The sequence below is a fragment of the Ranitomeya variabilis genome, chromosome 1, assembly GCF_051348905.1.
Source record: "Ranitomeya variabilis isolate aRanVar5 chromosome 1, aRanVar5.hap1, whole genome shotgun sequence".
Lineage (NCBI taxonomy): Eukaryota > Metazoa > Chordata > Amphibia > Anura > Dendrobatidae > Ranitomeya > Ranitomeya variabilis.
The window spans coordinates 94733635-94753803 of record NC_135232.1 but is presented as its reverse complement, the minus strand read 5'-3'; the positions used below and the strand labels follow the sequence as shown (position 1 = coordinate 94753803).

Below are 20169 nucleotides of genomic sequence, written 5' to 3'. Positions count from 1 at the left end.
CTTTATAAAGACTAAGGGGAGCTTCCTGTCCAACATTTTCATAAAATTAATAAAAAAAACAACAACTTTTTTTGATATTCAAAAGGATTAAATGCTACTTCACTGGTACAATATGATTCCACGTGCTCCCATTCACATTCTAGTGTTCAGTAGAGATAACATTTAAGTTCTGTGATAGAAAATGATTTCTGGTTTCAAAACCCTACTCCTTGCCAGTAATTTACAGGGAACCAATATTTCTACAGTAGGTCAAAAACTATTGGCTTCTCCATTTGTGGACAATTATCATCGATATGATATCTAATGGATTCTGGCCTAGTTTATACTATAGTGCCACTCTAAGTTATGGACATCTGGCTCTATTACAGCCTGGCAACACTAGCTTTTTAATTGTTCGTATTTATTTTTGAGATAAGAGTACAGGATTCCAAATCTAAAGAAAATCTATCTGCTGACCAAGCCTATGGGTGAAAAATGTCTGTATATAGTGAATTATAAGTTAACTTATCAGTTCTAAGAATACTCCAAGAAAAGCATTTTTGCAATGACATTGAGTGGCCCTTCCTAATGTCTTCAAACGACTTCAAAGGAGAAATTCATTTTCCAGAGCCATAACTGGGTAACCGCTGCTACTGAAGCTTAGTCATGGTCCAGACGCTGGGATATTTGTGGCAGTTTTTACATTGAGGCAAAGCTAAGAATAGAAAAGCTTATTTTCATTAGAACATATATTATATTATACATTTCCTCTCTTTGGCTGGAGTTTTTCCTTTTGGTTTTCCAGTTTCTCTTAGAACCTAGGCATATAGGGTAGGATGAGTATTTTCATTTGGGTGTAGGTGCGTTGTTGTGGCACACCACCTTCTATGCTCTCAAGTAGACTGTTCATTTTTAGACCGAGAGGAATTGTTTGTTCTCTTCCTTCTGGTAAGAACCACATTGCATATTAAGCATGCAGCGCTGTTATAATTTAGGGTTACAGTGGGGAAAATACGTATTTAATTCACTGACGATTTTGCATCTTTTCCCTCATACAAAGAATGGAGAGGTGTGTAATTTTTATTGTAGGTACACTTCACCTGTGAGAGACAGAATCTTAAAAAAAAAAAAAAAAAAATCCCCAAATTTGTATGACTTTTACATAATTAATTAGCTTTTTATTGCATGAAATAAGTATTTGAAAGAATAGAAAAACAGAACTTTGGTACAGAAACCTTTGTTTGCAGTTAGAGTGCAGACATTTCCTGTAGTTGGGAGCGGTCATTGGGCAACATTAAGTTTCAGCTCCCTCTATTGGGTTCAGGTCTGGAGACTGGCTAGACCACTCCAGGACCTTGAAATGCTTCTTACAGAGCCACTCGTTAGGTGCCTTGGCTGTGTGTTTCAGGTCATTGTCATGCTGGAAGACCCAGCCACGACTCATCTTCAATGCTTTATCTAAAGAAAAAGGAGGTTGTTGGCCAAAATCTTGTGATACCATGACCTCAGCCATCCTCCCTTCAGTATGGTTCATTCATCCTGTCTCCTTTGCAGAAAAGCACCCTTTAAAGTATGATGTTTCCCCCACCATGCCTAATAGTTGGGATAGTGTTCTTGGGGTTGTACTCATCCTTCTTCTTCCTCCAAACACAGCGAGTGGAGTTGATGCCAAAACGTTCTACTTTGGACTCATCTGACCACATGACCTTCTCCCATGCCTCCTCTGGATCATGCAGATATTCATTGGCAAACTTCAAACAGGCCTGTCTTGTACTGGCATGAGCAGGATGATCTTGCAGGGCACGCAAAATTTTAATCCATGACGGTCTAGTGTGTTACTAATGGTAATGTTTGAGACTGTGGTCCCAGCTTTTTTTCAGGTCATTGACCAGGTCCTCCCGTGTAGTTCTGGGCTGATTCCTGACCTTTCTCAGAATTATACTTGCCCCATGAGGCGAGATCTTGAATGGAGCCCCAGACCAAGGAAAATTTGACAGTCATCTTGTGTTTCTTCCATTTTCTAATAATTGTGCAGTTATTGCCTTCACCAAGCTGCATGCGTATTGTCCTGTAGCCCATCCTAGCCTTGTGCATGTCTACAATTTTGTCCCTAGTGTCCTTAGACAGCTTTTTGGTCTTGGCCATGGTGGAGAGTTTGGAGTATGATTGATTATGTGGACAGGTGTCTTTTACACAGGTAACGAGTTCAAACAGGTGCAATTAATAAAAGTAAGGAGTGCAGAGCAGGAGGGCTTCTTAAAGAAAAACTAACAGGCCTGTGAGAGCCAGAATTCTTGCTGGTTGGTAGGTGATCAAATACTTATTTCATGCAATAAAATGCAAATTAATTATGTAAAAATCATACAATGTGTTTTTTCTGGTTTTTATTTTTAGATTCTTGCTCACAGGTGAAGTGTATCTACTATAAAAAATTACAGACCTCGCCATTCTTTTTAGGTGGGAAAATTGGCAGTTTATCAAATACTTATTTTCGCCACTGTATGTTGTGCATAATTGTCACATTTTCTCTTACAATATATGAAATGTTTAAAACTTGACTTTTTGAAATTCGCGAACTATAATTGCCCATGAATGAGATGAGCAAATAAATTTGTAGGATCTTGGTCCAGCGGCCAGGTAAGTATTCCATGATCTCTGCGAACCTCCTGCTACCTGCTGCCAACTCAAGCTCCTCTTTTGATTATCTCACCTGTTGTGGCGTCCCGAGTACAATGTTGTCGCGCCAGGCCCGCTGATCGAAAGAGGAGCCTGAGGTACTGGCAGGTAGTAGACAGTTTGCAAGGCTTCTGGATCTGTGTCCTGCAAATCAATTTGCTCAACTTTAGTAACTAAAGAATATGAACATCTCTGGAGGTATTTTTATCTTCTGTTTAAACGTGCACGACTGGCTAAAAAAAATATATTTTTTGCAATTAAGGTTTATTTCAAATTTTTGGACTGTTTAGCTTCTGCCTCAATTCATCACAGTACATTGCTGGCTAAACAGATAAGTTATTCTGTAATGCACAGACTTCCCGACTTCTCTGAAATGAGATATCCTCTTTGTAGCTACTCTTAGCACTGGCTACTACATAGGGGTCCTACATAGTGGATACCCAGGTTAGCTTTGAATTTCCAAATAAGTTAAGTCAAAGGGATTTAATAATCACCCCCACCCCCAAGAGAAAAAAAAAATGCTCTGCCTATCCTTACAAATAGTTCCCAAAGGTCCAGTTACCTTTCTTTTCTTCATTTTGCTCCCCTTCAGCCACCTTTAGGGTATGTGCACACGTTCAGGATTTCTTGCAGAAATTTCCTGAAGAAAACCGGAAATTTTCTGCAAGAAATCCGCATTTTTTTTTTTTGCGTTTTTTTTCTGTTTTTTTCGCGTTTTTTTAGCATTCTGCAAGCGTAATTAGCTTGCAGAATGCTAAAGTTTTCCAAGCGATCTGTAGCATCGCTTGGAAAACTGACTGACAGGTTGGTCACACTTGTCAAACATAGCGTTTGACAAGTGTGACCAACTTTTTACTATAGATGCAGCTTATGCAGCATCTATAGTAAAAGATAGAATGTTTAAAAATAATAAAAAAAAATAAAAAAATGCTTATACTCACCCAGACATCTCCTCACCGGCGTCCGGCTCCTCTTCCTATAGCTGGTCTGTGCGCACAGGACCTTCCGTGACGTCACGGTCACGTGAGCGGTCACATGACCGCTCACGACCAATCACAGGACAGTGACGTCATCGGCAGGTCTTTCGCCGCACACCAGCTACAGGAACCGAACGGCAGCGTGCAGTGGAGGCGGGAAGACATCGAGGGTGAGTATAGGACTGTTTTTTATTTTAATTCTTATTTTTTGACCACTTATATGGTGCCCAGTGCGTGGAGGAGAGTCTCCTCTCCTCCACCCTGGGTACCAACCGCACATAATCTGCTTACTTCCCGCATGGTGTGCACAGCCCCGTGCGGGAAGTAAGCAGATCAATGGACCCCTAGGTGTGCGGAATCCCCTGCAATTCCGCATTTTAATGAACATGTTGCTTTTTTTTCCGCGATGCTATTTTTTCGCGGAAAAAAAGGCTACATTTGCACAAAAAATGCGGAATACACTTAAAATAATAGGAGGCATATGTAAGCGTTTTTTTCGCGTTTTTATCATGTTTTTATAGCGAAAAAACGCGAAAAAAACGCTAAAAATCCTGAACGTGTGCACATGGCCTTATGATGTCATGTTTACATAAATCTTCCTGCCTGCTTTCCCTGACGTCACCGCTGTGCTCTGCTTTCACTTTACGGCCGGCACTCAGTCAGTTATACGATGGTAACCAGGGTAAACATCGGGTTACTAAGCGCGGCCCTGCGCTTAGTAACCCGATGTTTACCCTGGTTACCCGGGGACTTCGGCATCATTGGTCGCTGGAGAGCTGTCTGTGTGACAGCTCTCCAGCGACCACACAACGACTTACCAACGATCACGGCCAGGTCGTATCGCTGGTCGTGATCGTTGGTAAATCGTTTTGTGTAAAGGTACCTTCACACTAAGCGACGCTGCAGCGATATCAACAACGATGCCGATCGCTGCAGCGTCGCTGTTTGGACGCTGGAGAGCTGTCACACAGACAGCTCTCCAGCGACCAACGATGCCGAAGTCCCCGGGTAACCAGGGTAAACATCGGGTTGCTAAGCGCAGGGCCGCGCTTAGTAACCCGATGTTTACCCTGGTTACCAGTGTTAAATGTAAAAAAACAAACAGTACATACTTACATTCGCATCCCCCGGCGTCCGCTTCCCTGCACTGTGTAAGCGCCGGCCCTAACAGCAGAGCGGTGACGTCACCGCTGTGCTTTGCTTTCCGGCCGGCACTGACACACTCAGTGCAGGAAGCTCTGAGCAGCAGCGCGGACGCCGGGGGACGTGACAGACATCAGAGGGTGAGTATGTAGTGTTTTTTTTTTTTTACTTTTACAATGGTAACCAGGGTAAATATCGGGTTACTAAGCGCGGCCCTGCGCTTAGTAACCCGATATTTACCCTGGTTACCATTGTAAAACATTGCTGGCATCGTTGCTTTTGCTGTCAAACACGACGATACACGCCGATCTGACGACCAAATAAAGTTCTGAACTTTCAGCAACGACCAGCGATATCACAGCAGGATCCAGATCGCTGCTGCGTGTCAAACACAACGATATCGCTATCCAGGATGCTGCAACGTCACGGATCGCTATCGTTATCGTTGTAAAGTTGCTTAGTGTGAAGGTACCTTATCGGTACCCTAAAGTTGACCATAGAGTTTAGATACTGTCAGCTACTCTAGCCTACCTGCCTCCACTGTGAATGTGTTCTCCATTAAGTAAGCTATTGCCAGTCTCCGCTGGTGGTGGTCTATCTATATTGAGATGAAAAGAATTGGGCATGTTGAGATTTGACACGCCCAACTCGTCTTTCCCTTATATGTGCCTTTTGCAATAATGTCATGACTGCCCCAAACAGGTTACATGGTTGACCACATTTGATGTTCCTCCAGGTCACTCTCAATTTTATATTGAAATTTGTTTTTAAGTACAGGTGAGCTGCAGTAAAATTTGTGGCCAATAAACTATGTACAGATCTCTGCCAGGTAAAGTGCGCCGTGGTTGCCTCACTCAACAGATTAGTGGGGTATTGGGAGCTGGCCCATCGCAATCTCATATTAATAGCCTATCTGAAGGATGAATCTAGGAGTCCTTAACAATTTTCCTTGGGTGCCCTTTAACACAATATTTGTGCAATGAATTTGGAGCTCTCTATCAGATATTCATATCTACGTTCTTTAGTTTTACAGTTCTGATCTATAAACCTGGGGGAAAATGTATAATTCCCTCTATCCAAACCATATTACATTTCAGAGTACTGTTACTGTTCTTGGGTTCGTTGGAGGTCCCAGCAATCAGACCCCCAATGATCAGTATTAGCCATCACCTATTCTGTGGAAAGGTGTTAACTTCCCCAGTCTCATGAATATGTCGGTGCCGATCAGTCCGAGTGCAGACTGCAACGCACAGGCTAGCCGCAGGTCTCCTTACCCGAGCATGATGGAAAATGTATCATTCCCTCTTTCCCAACCATATTACATTTCAGAGTACTGTGGTACTGTTCTTGGGATCGTTGGAGGTCCCAGCAATCAGACCCCCAGTCTCATGAAGACGTCAGTGTCGATCAGTCAGAGTCCAGACTGCAACGCAAAGGCTAGCCGCAGGTCTCCTTACCAGATCATGACCGCTTCTTATATATCTCTGAGGCTGTGGTGCTCTGGGCGAGGTCACTACAGCTAGTCCGTGCTTAGATCTATTTGCACGGACTTCTGCATGAGCCCTTTCTCTTTTAGTATGAAGCCATCTTGGTGGCTTCTATCTAGTGCTTGCTTTTGCCTATTCTGAATAGTTTTGCTTTTGAGGCCACCGCCTGCCGTAACAGTTAACTAGAAAGGGTTTTTTTTCACCCTTTTTTAAGCAGCAGGTCATCACAAAGATCCAGCATAGCTTTTGTATTTTTTTTTTTTTTTTTACTGCTGGCCTATGTCCAAATGGCACAAGGCCAAACACTGTAAGCATTTTGTAGCCTGCGGTTTACACCGGCTTGCTGAAAACGCCGACACTCCAGTCGCTGGCACGTAATTGAACTGATTTGTGGTTTGACCATTGGAACTGGAGTACACAACTGTGACCAAATATGCTGCACGCTAACAAAATAATGCAAGTTCCTTCCAAGTGTTTTATAGTGTACCAGTGTTTAGGGCAGTTTGGTAACGATTTCTTTCCAGTTTTCATGCAGTTAGGTCAGTGGCCTCAGAGATCATTCTTGGAGTTGCTCTGTACGTGACAACTATAAATCATTCCCAAATCTGTTTTCTAGATTAATTGTCATGGATCATGTGCGCTCCGATGAAGGTTAGCTCGCTTAGATGTAAATCAGGCTCTCTTTCTCTCACCTATACTAATATATATGTAAGCAGGCATGACTTATCTATCCTTTCATTATGTAATGATGCAGATAATAAACACCACTTATTATATTCCAAGTTGTTTTTTTTTTTTTTTTTTATAAGCCAATTTTTTTAGCTGAAATGTAAAATCAATTCCTCCTGGCACCTCTGCAGATCAGCTGAAGGAAAAGCTTTCAGATCATTTGCACAGCTCCGTACGTTGTGTGGCGGCTGGGAATGGGACTGCAAGTTCTTCATCATGCAAATGAATGTGAGTGAACTTGCAGTTCCATTAATGTCCGCTACACAATGTACTGATAAGAGCCTTTTCTTTCTGGTGCCCCAAGGTGTCTTCAATTAGCTAATCAGAAGGATTATGGGAGCTGGACCCCCACCAATCTGATATTGATCACTTATGCCAAGGATTAGTCATCAGCATTAAAGTCCCTACAAATCTCTTTTAACAGATCATCTGTTATCACCCCAAAATATTGCAAGTTGCAACCAGCCATTCAGTTCATCCACTGCAGAATGAATATTTAATTATACAGAGGCCATTAGCAGCTCACAAGTGTGGTTTATAGAAGGGAACAAGTGTGGCTCTTAGTTGGGGAACCTTCCTCTATGATGTCCATTTAACCCTTATGTCACTAATAATTTATTTTTTAAGTATCTGTAGAAGTAAAACTACTTAAAGGGAATCTGTGACAAGGTTTTTGCTACCCCATGTGAGAGCAGCATGATGTAGGGCCAGAAACCCTGATTCCAGCAACGTATCACTTCCTTTACTGTTTGCTGTAGGTTTGATAAAATCCCTGTTTTCTTTTGATTCAGATTCAGCAGTTCTCTAAATGCTGAGCTCTGTATAACTCCGCCCTCACCAATGATTGCCAGTTTTCTGTGTGCACTGTGCATAGACAGGAAGCTGGCAATCAGTGGTGGGGGCGAGGTTGGACTATGTAGCAGCAGGTTTACTAGTCTTCTAGTGATGATCTCCTGCTGATTTAAGTGATTTTATTAAAACTACAGCAAGCAGCTCAGTAAGTGACACATCACTGGAAGTCTCTGTCTCTATATCATGATTTTCTGATTTGGAGGCAAAACTGCTGACAGATTCCCTTTAAATTATGTGTAATATGAGGAATAACAGAAATAAAAATATTTGAATTGTAAATTAAAATGCTTGTTTAAGATTAGAAAAACATATTCCAATAATAGCCTCACACCTGCAATACCAGACATGACCAATGGACAGGGGTGGAGCTGTTTTTGTAAGAAAGCAGTCATGTTTTCCAGTCCTAGATAACCATGGTTATTGGTTTAAATGTGTGTGTGTGTGTGTGTGTGTGTGTGTGTGTGTGTGTGTGTGTGTGTGTGTGTGTGTGTGTGTAAATTACAAACAGAGTAATTTATTTCAGTTCTTTCTGTTTTATGTTCCTTTAGCATCAATTACTGCATCAATGCGGGGTGGCATGGAGGCGATCAGCCTGTGTCACTGCTGAAGTGTTATGGAAGCCCAGGTTGCTTTGATAGCAGCCTTCAGCTCGTCTGCATTGTTAGGTCTGGTGTCTGTCATCTTCCTCTTGACAATACCCGATAGATTCTTTATGGGGTTACGGTCAGGCGAGTTTGCTGGACAATCAAGCACAGTGATACTGTTGTTTTTAAACCAGGTATTGGTACTTTTGGCAGTGAGGACAGGTGCCAAGTCATGCTGGAGAATGAAATTTCCATCTCCAAAAAGCTTGTCGGCAGAGGGAAGCATGAAGTGCTCTAAAATTTCCTGGTCTTTGGTCTTGATAAAACACAGTGGGCCTACACCAGCTGATGACATGGCTCCCCAAACCATCACTGACTGTGGAAACTTCACACTAGACCTCAAGCAGCTTGGATTGTGCACCTCTCCACTCTTCCACCAGCCTCTGGGACCTTGATTTCCACTGGGCAACAGTCCAGTTCTTTTTCTCCTTAGCCCAGGTAAGACACTTCTGGAGTTGTCTATTGGTCATGAGTGGCTTGACACAAGGAATGCGACACTTGTAGCCCATGTCCTGGATATGTCTGTGTGCGATGGCTCTTGAAGCAATGACTCCAGCAGCAGTCCACTCCTTGTGAATCTCCCCCAAATTTTTTAATGGCCTTTTCTTAACAATCCTTTCAAGGCTGCGGTTATCCCAGTTGCTTGTGCACCTTTTTCTACCACACTTCTTCCTTCCACTCAACTTTCCATTAATATGCTTGGATACAGCACTCTGTGAACAGCCAGCTTCTTTAATAATGACCTTTTGTGGCTTCCTTCCTTGTGGAGTGTGTCAATGACTGCCTTCTGGACATCTGTCAAGTCGGCAGTCTTCCCCATAATTGTGGAGTCTACTGAAACATCCTAAGGGACCTTTCTAAATGCTTTGGAAGCCTTTGCAGGTGTTTTTCTCAGTTATTCTATTTTACTGAGATAATGACGCTTGAGTTTTCATTCACTGTAAGCCTTAATCATCAACATTAACAGAAATAAACACTTGAAATAGATCACTCTGTTTGTAATGACTCCATATAATGAGTTTCACTTTTTGCATTGAGGAACCAAAATAAATTAACTTTTTGATATTCAAATTTTGTGAGAAGCACCTGTGTGTGTAAGGCTAGTTTCACATTTGCGTTTAAATCCGCAGCGTTTAATCCGCATCCGCAAGTGGTGGAAAAAACGCATATAAACGCGTACAAACGCGGCGTTTTTTAGACGCATGCGGTAACGCATGCGGTTAAAAAAGCGCCGCGTTTGTATTCGTTTATATGCATTTTTTCCAGCGTTTGCGTTTTTGGTGCGCATGATGCGAAATTTCACAAGAGAAAAATCAAGATAACCAGACACCGCCAATGGGACTACAGAGGGCGTGTATTATGGGATTTCTTTATATAGACCCCTGAACAGCTGTAATCTTCAGATTTTGCTCCTGTTTCCTGTGTCATGATGGATCTTCACATGGAGAGCTTTTATTTCAACCTGGATTTAAGCATCAAGCTGTTTCTTGCCTGTGCTTTTCCTTGGGAGCAAGACAGAAATCGTGAAAGATGGAGAAGGAGACAACGTAGGCGTTTTTGGAGACACCCCATTATCGAACTACGTGAGAGCCGTGGAGCCTATCACACGCTGTATGGCGAGCTTAATGCCAACCCGGAGAAATTCCATGAATATACAAGGATCTCGCAAGACTCGTTCCGGGATTTGCTTGCTCGTGTCCAAGGAGCCATACGGAGACAGGACACCCAGCTCCGTAGAGCGATTCCACCAGAGGAACGTCTGCTGGTTACATTAAGGTACGTTCCAAATCTAAACCAATGACAGTCGAAATTTTGTGTTTTCTGACATGTATGTTTTGGGTATTTTCCTTTCTTTCTTTAGCGTAACCACACCATAAATAGAATAGTTTGTAATTTTTTGGGGGGTTTCTTTTTCTTACAGATTTCTGGCAACCGGAGAGTTTATCATCCCTCCACTTCCAATACCGGCTTGGATTATCCACCCTGTCCGGAATAGTTGCGGACACCTGTCGGGCTTTGTGGAATGTACTCCGGGATGAGTTTATACCCCTACCCACCGTCGACATGTGGCTTGAAATTGCGTAAAAATTCTGGAGTGTGTGTGATTTCCCCAACTGTTTAGGAGCGGTGGATGGAAAGCACATCCGCATTATCAAACCTGCCAGAACAGGATCGGAGTATTTAAACTATAAAAAATATTTTTCTGTTGTGCTCATGGCAATAGCCGATGCGAACTGTCGCTTCATCACCGTGGACATTGGAGCTTTTGGCCGTGGCAACGATTCCCAGACTTTCAAGAACTCGGATATGGGCCGCCGTGTGTATGGCAAAAATTTCAATTTCCCCCCGCCACAACCTCTCCCCAACACTCAAGGTCCACCGATGCCATTTGTTATGGTTGGGGATGAGGCCTTTCAGATGTGTGAAAACCTACTGAAGCCCTATTCCAGTCGGGACTTGAACCACACTAGAAGGATCTTTAACTACAGACTGACCAGGGCCCGAAGAACAGTAGAGTGTACCTTTGGCATTCTGGTCGCTAAATGGCGCATTCTTGCATCAGCCATAAATCTAAAAGTGGAAACAGTCGACGAGGTGGTCAAAGCCTGTGTGGTTCTGCACAATTATATAATGGCTAAGGAGCAACTCAACATTGAACTGGATGAACCAGTTGCACACCCACTGCCCGATTTCCAGCATCACCCGCTGCGGTCAACTGCATTAGTTGATCACATGCAGGACCAATTTGCTGCCTTTTTTGATTCAGATATTGGACGTGTGTAATGGCAGGACAATGTTGTGTAAATGTCCTGTTGTAATTAGATCTGTACCAGTAATTTTCTGCAATGATAATAATATTTCTCATTAATAAACTTTAGTTTTGGTTGTGTTGACCGTGTGACCTATGTTTTTCCTCTACAAACCAAGGCTGTCCTAAAACTAGCAGTATTTGGTCTGTATTTAATATCAGTATTTGTAATCCAAAACCAGGAGTGGGTGATAAAGGCAGAGGTGCTAGTTATTATGTTAATATCATAATTTACCTCTAATTGATCCACTCCTTGTTTTGGCTTACAAATATTGATATAAAACACTGGCCACATACTGCTAGTGTGACGGCAGCCATGTTGCTTTATTGGTAAGCTTGTTGACGTCATTGCGTCCTGATTCTGTTCTGCTGTATCCATTGGACACAGACTGAAGAGACAATGACTGTCACACTATCTATACTCATCAAGTCAGGTGTCAGAAATAATGAATTCATGATGCACATATAACAGCTTCATGAATTCACTATTTCTGACACCTGTGCAGGTGAGCATAGATATGCCGTGTGTGATCATCATCGTCACTTCAATTTGTGTGTAATAGATTATGTACACAGAAGAGAAAATGGAGGTTATACAAGGCAGTTCTCTACTCACCAGGTCAGGTGTCTTAACTAATGAGTTTTTTGACACCTGACCTGTTCAGTAGAGTTCTGCACTGTATGTCCGCCATTTTCTCTTCTGACTGCAACACTAGTCACAGACAAAGCAGAAAGAAGAGATTATGGAGATAATACAAGTATACATTTTTTGGCCCACCTCATATCTCTATACTAAAGACACACAAAACTGCAGTCTTTTTTTTTTTTATAACTACTGGAGCTATGATGTGGCCAAAAAATAAAGTGTGTGGCGAAGTTTGGCGCACGGTGTGTATTGCCGGCGGCGGAAGACACAATAAACCAAACATAGTTGGGGCAAATCAAGTTTTTTAAAAAATTTTTTAACAACCCAAAAATGTATTTAACTGCACCGGCTTGGGGTAGAGTGATGTTAACGGGGGGTGTGAAGCACTGAGGCCTGGCTAACCATGGACGACACAGAGGTGGCAGGAGAAGGGGCAATGAAACTAGTAGGGTCTGGAAGTTCGGGGATGGGGCTTGACACATGAGAGGCTTAAGACGCACTGGAAGGGTGAGACAAACCTGACATTACAGACACATTGGGAGGTGAAGGGGGAGGAATACGAAGAGTCCTCTGGTTTTTTTTTTTGGTTTTTTTTGGGGGGGTTTGCCGGGTTCTGGGAAGCCTTGGTGGGCTCATATGGCATGGCGTAGTGGTGGGTGACCTGTCAGGGTCCGGCTGCACCATGACAGAGTCCATAGTGCTCGTAAAGCGTGCAGCCATGCCAGAGTCCATAGTGCTCGTAGAGCGTAAGGCCATGCCAGAGTCCATAGTGCTCGTAAAGCTTGCAGCCATGCCAGAGTCCATAGTGCTTGTAGAACTTGCAGCCATGCCAGAGTCCATAGCGCTTGTAGAGCGTAAGGCCATGCCAGGGTCCTGCTGCATCGTGGTGGTGGCGGTACGGAAGGCCATGCCAGGGTCCTGCTGCATCGTGGTGTCAGTGTAGGAGGTTGTCATGGTGGTGGCGGTGGGATGTCCAACTGCACTCGGCATGGTGGTGGTGCTGTAGTGGTGTCCGGCAGTGCTAGGAATTGAGGTGGCCGTGCAGTAGTATGCAGCAGAGGTCGGCATTGAGGTTAATCGTGACAGTGAAGGCACAGGTGGATATGCCGACACTGTCTGCTGGAAATACCGACTCTGCTGCATAGCCTGCACATAAGCAGCATTGCAGGCCTGCATGACACTCAGCTGGAGATCAGGAGTAAGGTGTTCCGACATGCCCTGCTCAATTTGGTTAACAAAATGATGTGCTGGCCTCTGGAGGTCAGCTTTCTCTTGGTCAAGGCTTTTGGTGACCTCCTGGATACGTGCATTCAAGAGGTTATGTGAAATATCCATTTGGTCACCCAAAGCCTTGATTGCTTCGTGTAAAACCGAGCTCAAGTGCAAAAACTCGGGCATGAGTGTCCTGTCCGATGCCCTCTGCCGCTGCCGGGAGGAGCCCCCCAAAAAAGGGGCAGTGGAAGAGGACTGCGAAAGGGGAAGGCCCACTTGCTGCAGCGCTGCTGGATGGCTGGGACTGGTCCGTGGCTGTCGGATGAAGGACCGCTCCAGAACCTGGGCCATCAGTTGTGCTCCATGTGCTGTGAAAAAAGGAAAAAGAAAATTAATACCAAAAAATAACTAGACGCAAAATTCTGTGGAATAGAAAAATACAGATTATGGCAATACAATACAACCAAATGCAAGGGGAAAATACTTACGTTCTCTGGGCAAGGACCGGTCTTAAATATGCCAGAACTCGATAGTATTTGTTTCTTCTGATCCTTGCTCCTGAACCACTGGGAACATGGCTCTCTTGACGCAGGTCCTTGTTGAAGCGGTCCTTCATCGAACGCCAACGTGTTTTGACTTTGGCCACTGTTAATTTTTTTTTTTTTTTTTTTATGGTCAGAAAAAGGGCTTTTGGCCGTGCTCACTCCTGAGAGTTTCTTTCATCACACACAGTCGAGTGAGCACGGCCAAGGTCTCTGCTGCTTCACACTGCAGTGCAATACTTACCAAATGCATTTTGGACCCGTGTCGGGGCATTGTCCCAGCCATCCCACATCTCTTTGGCCACCTCATTCCATAAGCGCCGGATCGTGACGTTGTTTGAGTGCAGTGGATCCCGGGTGTCCCACAATGGGACTCGCTCCTGGACCAGGGAGATGAGGAGGTCATTCTCAATTAGGTCATCCTCCCGTTGTGCAACCTAAAAATTAAATAAAGTCATTAAAGTTTAGTGAATTAACAAAGATGCTGAGAAATGGCAAGAATAGGAAAGTCTACATACAAAAGGATTCCAGAAGAAAAAAAGTTAAGAAATAGGAATGGAAAGAAAAGAAGATTCAAGAATATTACACTGAGGATACAGTAAACAGTCAGCCTTGTATACGTACCCGCTGCCATCTTTCCACCCGACCTTGAGTCCGCTGCTCCTGCCCAGTCTGTGCCGCAGTTGAAGAAGAGCTCTAAAAAAAATGAAAAATTCAAATTGTCACATGTGTAGATGTGACAGTGAATACTTACCACTCTGATGAGGCAAGTACTCACCTCACTGACATGCTCGACTTCCGACGGCCTAGGACGAAACTCCTCATCGGAAGAAGAAGCAGAAGACCTTCTGATGCATGTAGAAAGAAACAAATGCAAGAAATTAGGACATGTAGAGACAGAAAATAGAAAATAAAGGAATTGGCTAGGTTATACTGACATTGTTCAGTGTCTTGTTTTCTTCCAAAATGTAGCCTGTGTCTCGTCTGCTTCAGTGTCTGCTGAGTAGTGACCTGCAAATGTCCACTCCCTCCCTTTATCACCTTGTATGTGGGGATGGCTTATCAGTGTCTAGACATGGTTTTTCTCTTTTGAAACGCATGCGTTCACGAACGCAAGCAGACGCATTTGCTTGTGAACGCATGCGTTCATATAGACAGCAATTCGTTTTTTGCTGCAATCCTTGCGCAATCGACCGCATGCGTTTCCAGGCGGCAAATTGACGCCTCTAAAAATTACTACATGTTGCATTTCCGCGCCAAGCCGCAAACGATGAAATGACGCATGCGTCGTCAAACGCGGCAAAACGCGAACAATTAAAAACGCATGCGTCCCTAACGTGAAATATAGGAATACACAACGCATGCGGATATATGCGGTAGAAACGCTGCGGACACAACCGCAAATGTGAAACCAGCCTAATAAATAAAATAATAAAAATATATATATATACATATACATACAGTGGGGCAAAAAAGTATTTAGTCAGTCAGCAATAGTGCAAGTTCCACCACTTAAAAAGATGAGAGGCGTCTGTAATTTACAACATAGGTAGACCTCAACTATGGGAGACAAACTGAGAAAAAAAAATCCAGAAAATCACATTGTCTGTTTTTTTATCATTTTATTTGCATATTCTGGTGGAAAATAAGTATTTGGTCAGAAACAAAATTTCATCTCAATACTTTGTAATATATCCTTTGTTGGCAATGACAGAGGTCAAACGTTTTCTGTAAGTCTTCACAAGGTTGCCACACACTGTTGTTGGTATGTTGGCCCATTCCTCCATGCAGATCTCCTCTAGAGCAGTGATGTGTTTGGCTTTTCGCTTGGCAACACGGACTTTCAACTCCCTCCAAAGGTTTTCTATAGGGTTGAGAACTGGAGACTGGCTAGGCCACTCCAGGACCTTGAAATGCTTCTTACGAAGCCACTCCTTCGTTGCCCTGGTGGTGTGCTTTGGATCATTGTCATGTTGAAAGACCCAGCCACGTTTCATCTTCAATGCCCTTGCTGATGGAAGGAGGTTTGCACTCAAAATCTCACGATACATGGCCCCATTCATTCTTTCATGTACCCGGATCAGTCGTCCTGGCCCCTTTGCAGAGAAACAGCCCCAAAGCATGATGTTTCCACCACCATGCTTTACAGTAGGTATGGTGTTTGATGGATGCAACTCAGTATTCTTTTTCCTCCAAACACGACAAGTTGTGTTTCTACCAAACAGTTCCAGTTTGGTTTCATCAGACCATAGGACATTCTCCCAAAACTCCTCTGGATCATCCAAATGCTCTCTAGCAAACTTCAGTCGGGCCCGGACATGTACTGGCTTAAGCAGTGGGACACGTCTGGCACTGCAGGATCTGAGTCCATGGTGGCGTAGTGTGTTACTTATGGTAGGCCTTGTTACATTGGTCCCAGCTCTCTGCAGTTCATTCACTAGGTCCCCCCGCGTGGTTCTGGGATTTTTGCTCACCGTTCTTGTGATCATTCTGACCCCACGGGGGGTGGGATTTTGCGTGGAGCCCCAGATCGAGGGAGATTATCAGTGGTCTTGAATGTCTTCCATTTTCAAATTATTGCTCCCACTGTTGATTTCTTCACTCCAAGCTGGTTGGCTATTGCAGATTCAGTCTTCCCAGCCTGGTGCAGGGCTACAATTTTGTTTCTGGTGTCCTTTGACAGCTCTTTGACTCCAAACTCCACTATGATGAAGACCAGACTGTTTGAGGGTATGCACAGGTGTCTTTTTATACTGATAACAAGTTTAAACAGGTGCCATTACTACAGGTAATGAGTGGAGGAAAGAGGAGACTCTTAAATAAGAAGTTACAGGTCTGTGAGAGCCAGAAATCTTGATTGTTGGTTTCTGACAAAATACTTATTTTCCACCAGAATATGCAAATAAAATGATAAAAAAACAGAATGTGATTTTCTGCAATTTTTTTTCTCAGTTTGTCTCCCATAGTTGAGGTCTACCTATGATGTAAATTACAGACGCCTCTCATCTTTTTAAGTGGTGGAACTTGCACTATTGCTGACTGACTAAATACTTTTTTGCCCCACTGATATATATAGTTTGCTGTGTCTGTCAGCGTAGTGTCCAGAGGCAGGAGGCGCTACCAGGAGACAGGCCAGTACACCTGAAGGCGTGGAGGGGGCCGTAGGAAGGCAACAACCCAGCAGCAGGACTGCTACCTCAGCCTTTGTGCAAGGAGGAACAGGAGGAGCACTGCCAGAACCCTGCAAAGTGACCTCTAGCAGGCCACAAATGTGCATGTGTCTACACAAAGGGTTAGAAACCGACTCCATGAGGATAGTTTGAGTGCCTGACGTCCACAGATGGGGGTTGTGCTCACAGCCCAACACCGTGCAGGACGCTTGGCATTTGCCACAGAACACCAGGATTGGGTCAGTAATGGTGTGGGGTGGCATTTCTTTGGAGGGCCGCACAGCCCTGCATGTGCTCACCAGAGGTAGCCTGACTGCCATTAGGTACCAAGGTGAGATCCTCAGACCTCTTGTGAGACCATATGCTGGTGCGGTTGGCCCTGGGTTCCTCCTAATGCAGAACAATGCCAGACCTCATGTGGCTGGAGTGTGTCAGCAGTTCCTGCAAGATGAAGGCATTGAAGCTATGGACTGGCCCGCCCGTTCCCCAGACCTGAATCCGATTGAACTCATCTGGGACATCATGTCTCGCACCATTCACCAACGTCAACAGCCTGTCCAGGAGTTGGCAGATGCTTTAGTCCAGGTCTGGGAGGAGATCGCTCAGGAGACCATCCGCCACCAGGAGCATGCCCAGGCGTTGTAGGGAAATCATACAGGCCACACACACTATTGAGCATCATTTCCTTGTCTTGAGGCATTTCCACTGAAGTTGGATCAGCCTGTAACTTCATTTTCCACTTTGATTTTGAGCATCATTCCAACTCTAGACCTCTGTGGGATATTGGCTGTGATTTACGTTGATCATTTTTAGGTTTTATTGTTCTCATCACATTCCACTATGTAATGAATAAAGATTTACAACTGGAATATTTCATTCTAGGATGTGGGATTTTAGTGTTCCCTTTATTTTTTTGAGCAGTGTATAATTATTGTAGGATGCCAAACCAAAAAGCTGGAGAAAGGGCAAATGGTCTGAACCCCCCCCCCAATCTAGAATACAATTTGTTTCTATAGTGAGCACTGATTAGACTATGTTCGGGAGAGGTTAGATTGACATGATGTGATTACTTCTTCAGCTAGGTCTGTAGAGTACAGGTGAAGACAGTTTGACATCTTACTTTCGAATCGTATATAATAATTTGAATGGTTACCATGGGAACCTATATCCCATCTTCTGGAAATCAGTGGATCACTACTGTTTTCCAGTAATATTTTGCTGTATATTTTGTTATAAATGAAAAGCTAGTTTTTGGGGATCTTCATCAGGCAAAGCTTCCTGGGAAAAGGTATGCAAATTAGCTCTACTCCGGCTGGAAATAGGTGATTCTCTAGTTCCGCTCATTGAAGAGGCTTACAACTCTTTAACGAGCTTTGCAACATGACTCCAGCCATTCCAGAGTCTTCTCCAAAAGTAAAAGACCCACATCTGCAGACAGCTGTCTGATGGTTCTTTCCCCTCAATGTGTAGAGCAGGATACTGACTCAGTTCTCTACAGACGGGTGAAGACTCTAATTTATCAAAATGTCTTTAGTAATGTTGGAATGCTCGGTTTGATTTCTAGGAAAAGTTACTTCCTATGAGTGACTACTTGCTCTTTCCCGCTGAGGGCTTATTTGCGGTAGTGATTGGAAATTAGTTGTCCATTCTGCATTGATTTAAAAAAAAAAAAGAAAAAAAAAAGGGTTTCAGGTTTGTAATTTTCATAGCTGTAAAACAAAATTGTACCTTTTATGCCTGTATTAAGTTCCATCTCCAATATGCTTACTTTCAGAGAAAGCTTGAAAGTTCTTATTTATTGCATCCCAATATAATGCTGTAAATGGAGAGCCGTCATATGGTCTGACCTCCTTTTATATAATACAGTTTTTGACCTCTAGTAAGAGGAGTATTAATTTATTAAGAAAAAGGGATAACCTTCATCCTGACACCACTGTATGAAGATGGTTTGAAACTTGGTTTGGGACCCCAGACCTACCAGATGGGAGATTGGGGAATTGAGTATAATTCTGCTAAAAACAGATGTTTCACTTGAACTTTTTTACAAATGCCAGATGATTGCTATGAACTTGTGCATCCTGCTTTATTGTAACTCTCATTTTCCCCTTTGTGTATTGACAGGTATGACATCTGCACTTACAAAAACAAGCCTTGTGGCACTTTGGGTATGTATTCTACATTTACGATGACTTGTTACATTTTTTCCCGATTAGAATGTTTTTGTTTGGACATGGAGTCTGTTCTGCTCACCCTACCCACCCTTTCACTTATCAATATCTCAAAAATTCCTGGAAGAATGAAGTTGGTTAATAATAACTACTCTTTGGAATCCGTTCTGGCATCTGCCGAATTCATGTAGTTTAATATATTATTTAATTTACTGATTAATATGTCAGAACTAGGTTTTCACTATTTTTGTAATGTCTGAGTTAGTGATGAAGGGTTATTCTTGAATACTCAACAGTGTAGAAAGCCTAAAAATTGTTGAAATCTGCTACGTTCTAAGTGCAATAGATTTCATTATCCTCTGTAAGGCTAGGGTCACACTGGTGTATTTTCTCTTATAATCACTCTCTGATCAGAATTTTTTTCAGACGAGAAAATGGAAAAAAATGTCTCCAACTTATCCATTCTGTCAATCTGTGAAACCTGGACTTCACTCAGATGTCATCCTAATGCAGTCCAATGTTTTGCATGGACTAAGTTGACGTGCATGACTTATCTAATAATATGATCCAACTCTGGCATGCTGCTATTTTTTTTTGCCTTGGACTGGCTCAGTCTGAGGAAAAAATCAGACATGTGCACAGTCCTATATGGTATCACTGGTCCGAGTTTGATTCAATGTTTTGTCGAGTCGCACTCGGACCGTAAATACTGTCATGTGCATGAGCTCCTACAGGAATAGATGAAATCCAGGAGCTAATATGCCTACACATCTAGATCTACAAAAATGTTACCTCCCAAGCCAACCATTGCCAGACAAAATAGAAAGTTTGAAACAGATGCTATATTATACTTGCAATAGATTTTCTCATCCCCTGTGATGGGAATGGATGAACCAACCCCAGGAGCCAAGTTGCAGATATGTACTTCTGGGGAAGTCACAGGGTCGTGACTCGACTCCGTGGCCCTGGCTGTGCCGTAAAATGGGGAATATGTATATGGGATTTAATGTGACGCCACCTATGGTGTTTGGCAACATATGGCCGACGCTAAAGGAGATCTCTGGGGCTGATGGGACGCAGCTGGGATGGTTTTGCTCCCCACAGGTGTAGCTGGGCCCCAGGGCTACCGGTTCCA

At 43.3% G+C, this 20169-nt stretch overlaps 1 protein-coding gene across 2 annotated transcripts in view; it reads left to right on the top strand.

The window, feature by feature from the left end:
- Positions 1-20169, top strand: part of ADAMTS6 (ADAM metallopeptidase with thrombospondin type 1 motif 6) — a 363879-nt gene that overhangs the window by 150962 nt on the left and 192748 nt on the right. For both annotated transcript variants that reach the window (XM_077286170.1, XM_077286161.1), the window contains one exon: positions 18988-19031. In XM_077286170.1, coding sequence (XP_077142285.1) covers positions 18988-19031 — 44 coding nt within the window. The remainder of the gene's footprint in view (positions 1-18987; positions 19032-20169) is intronic.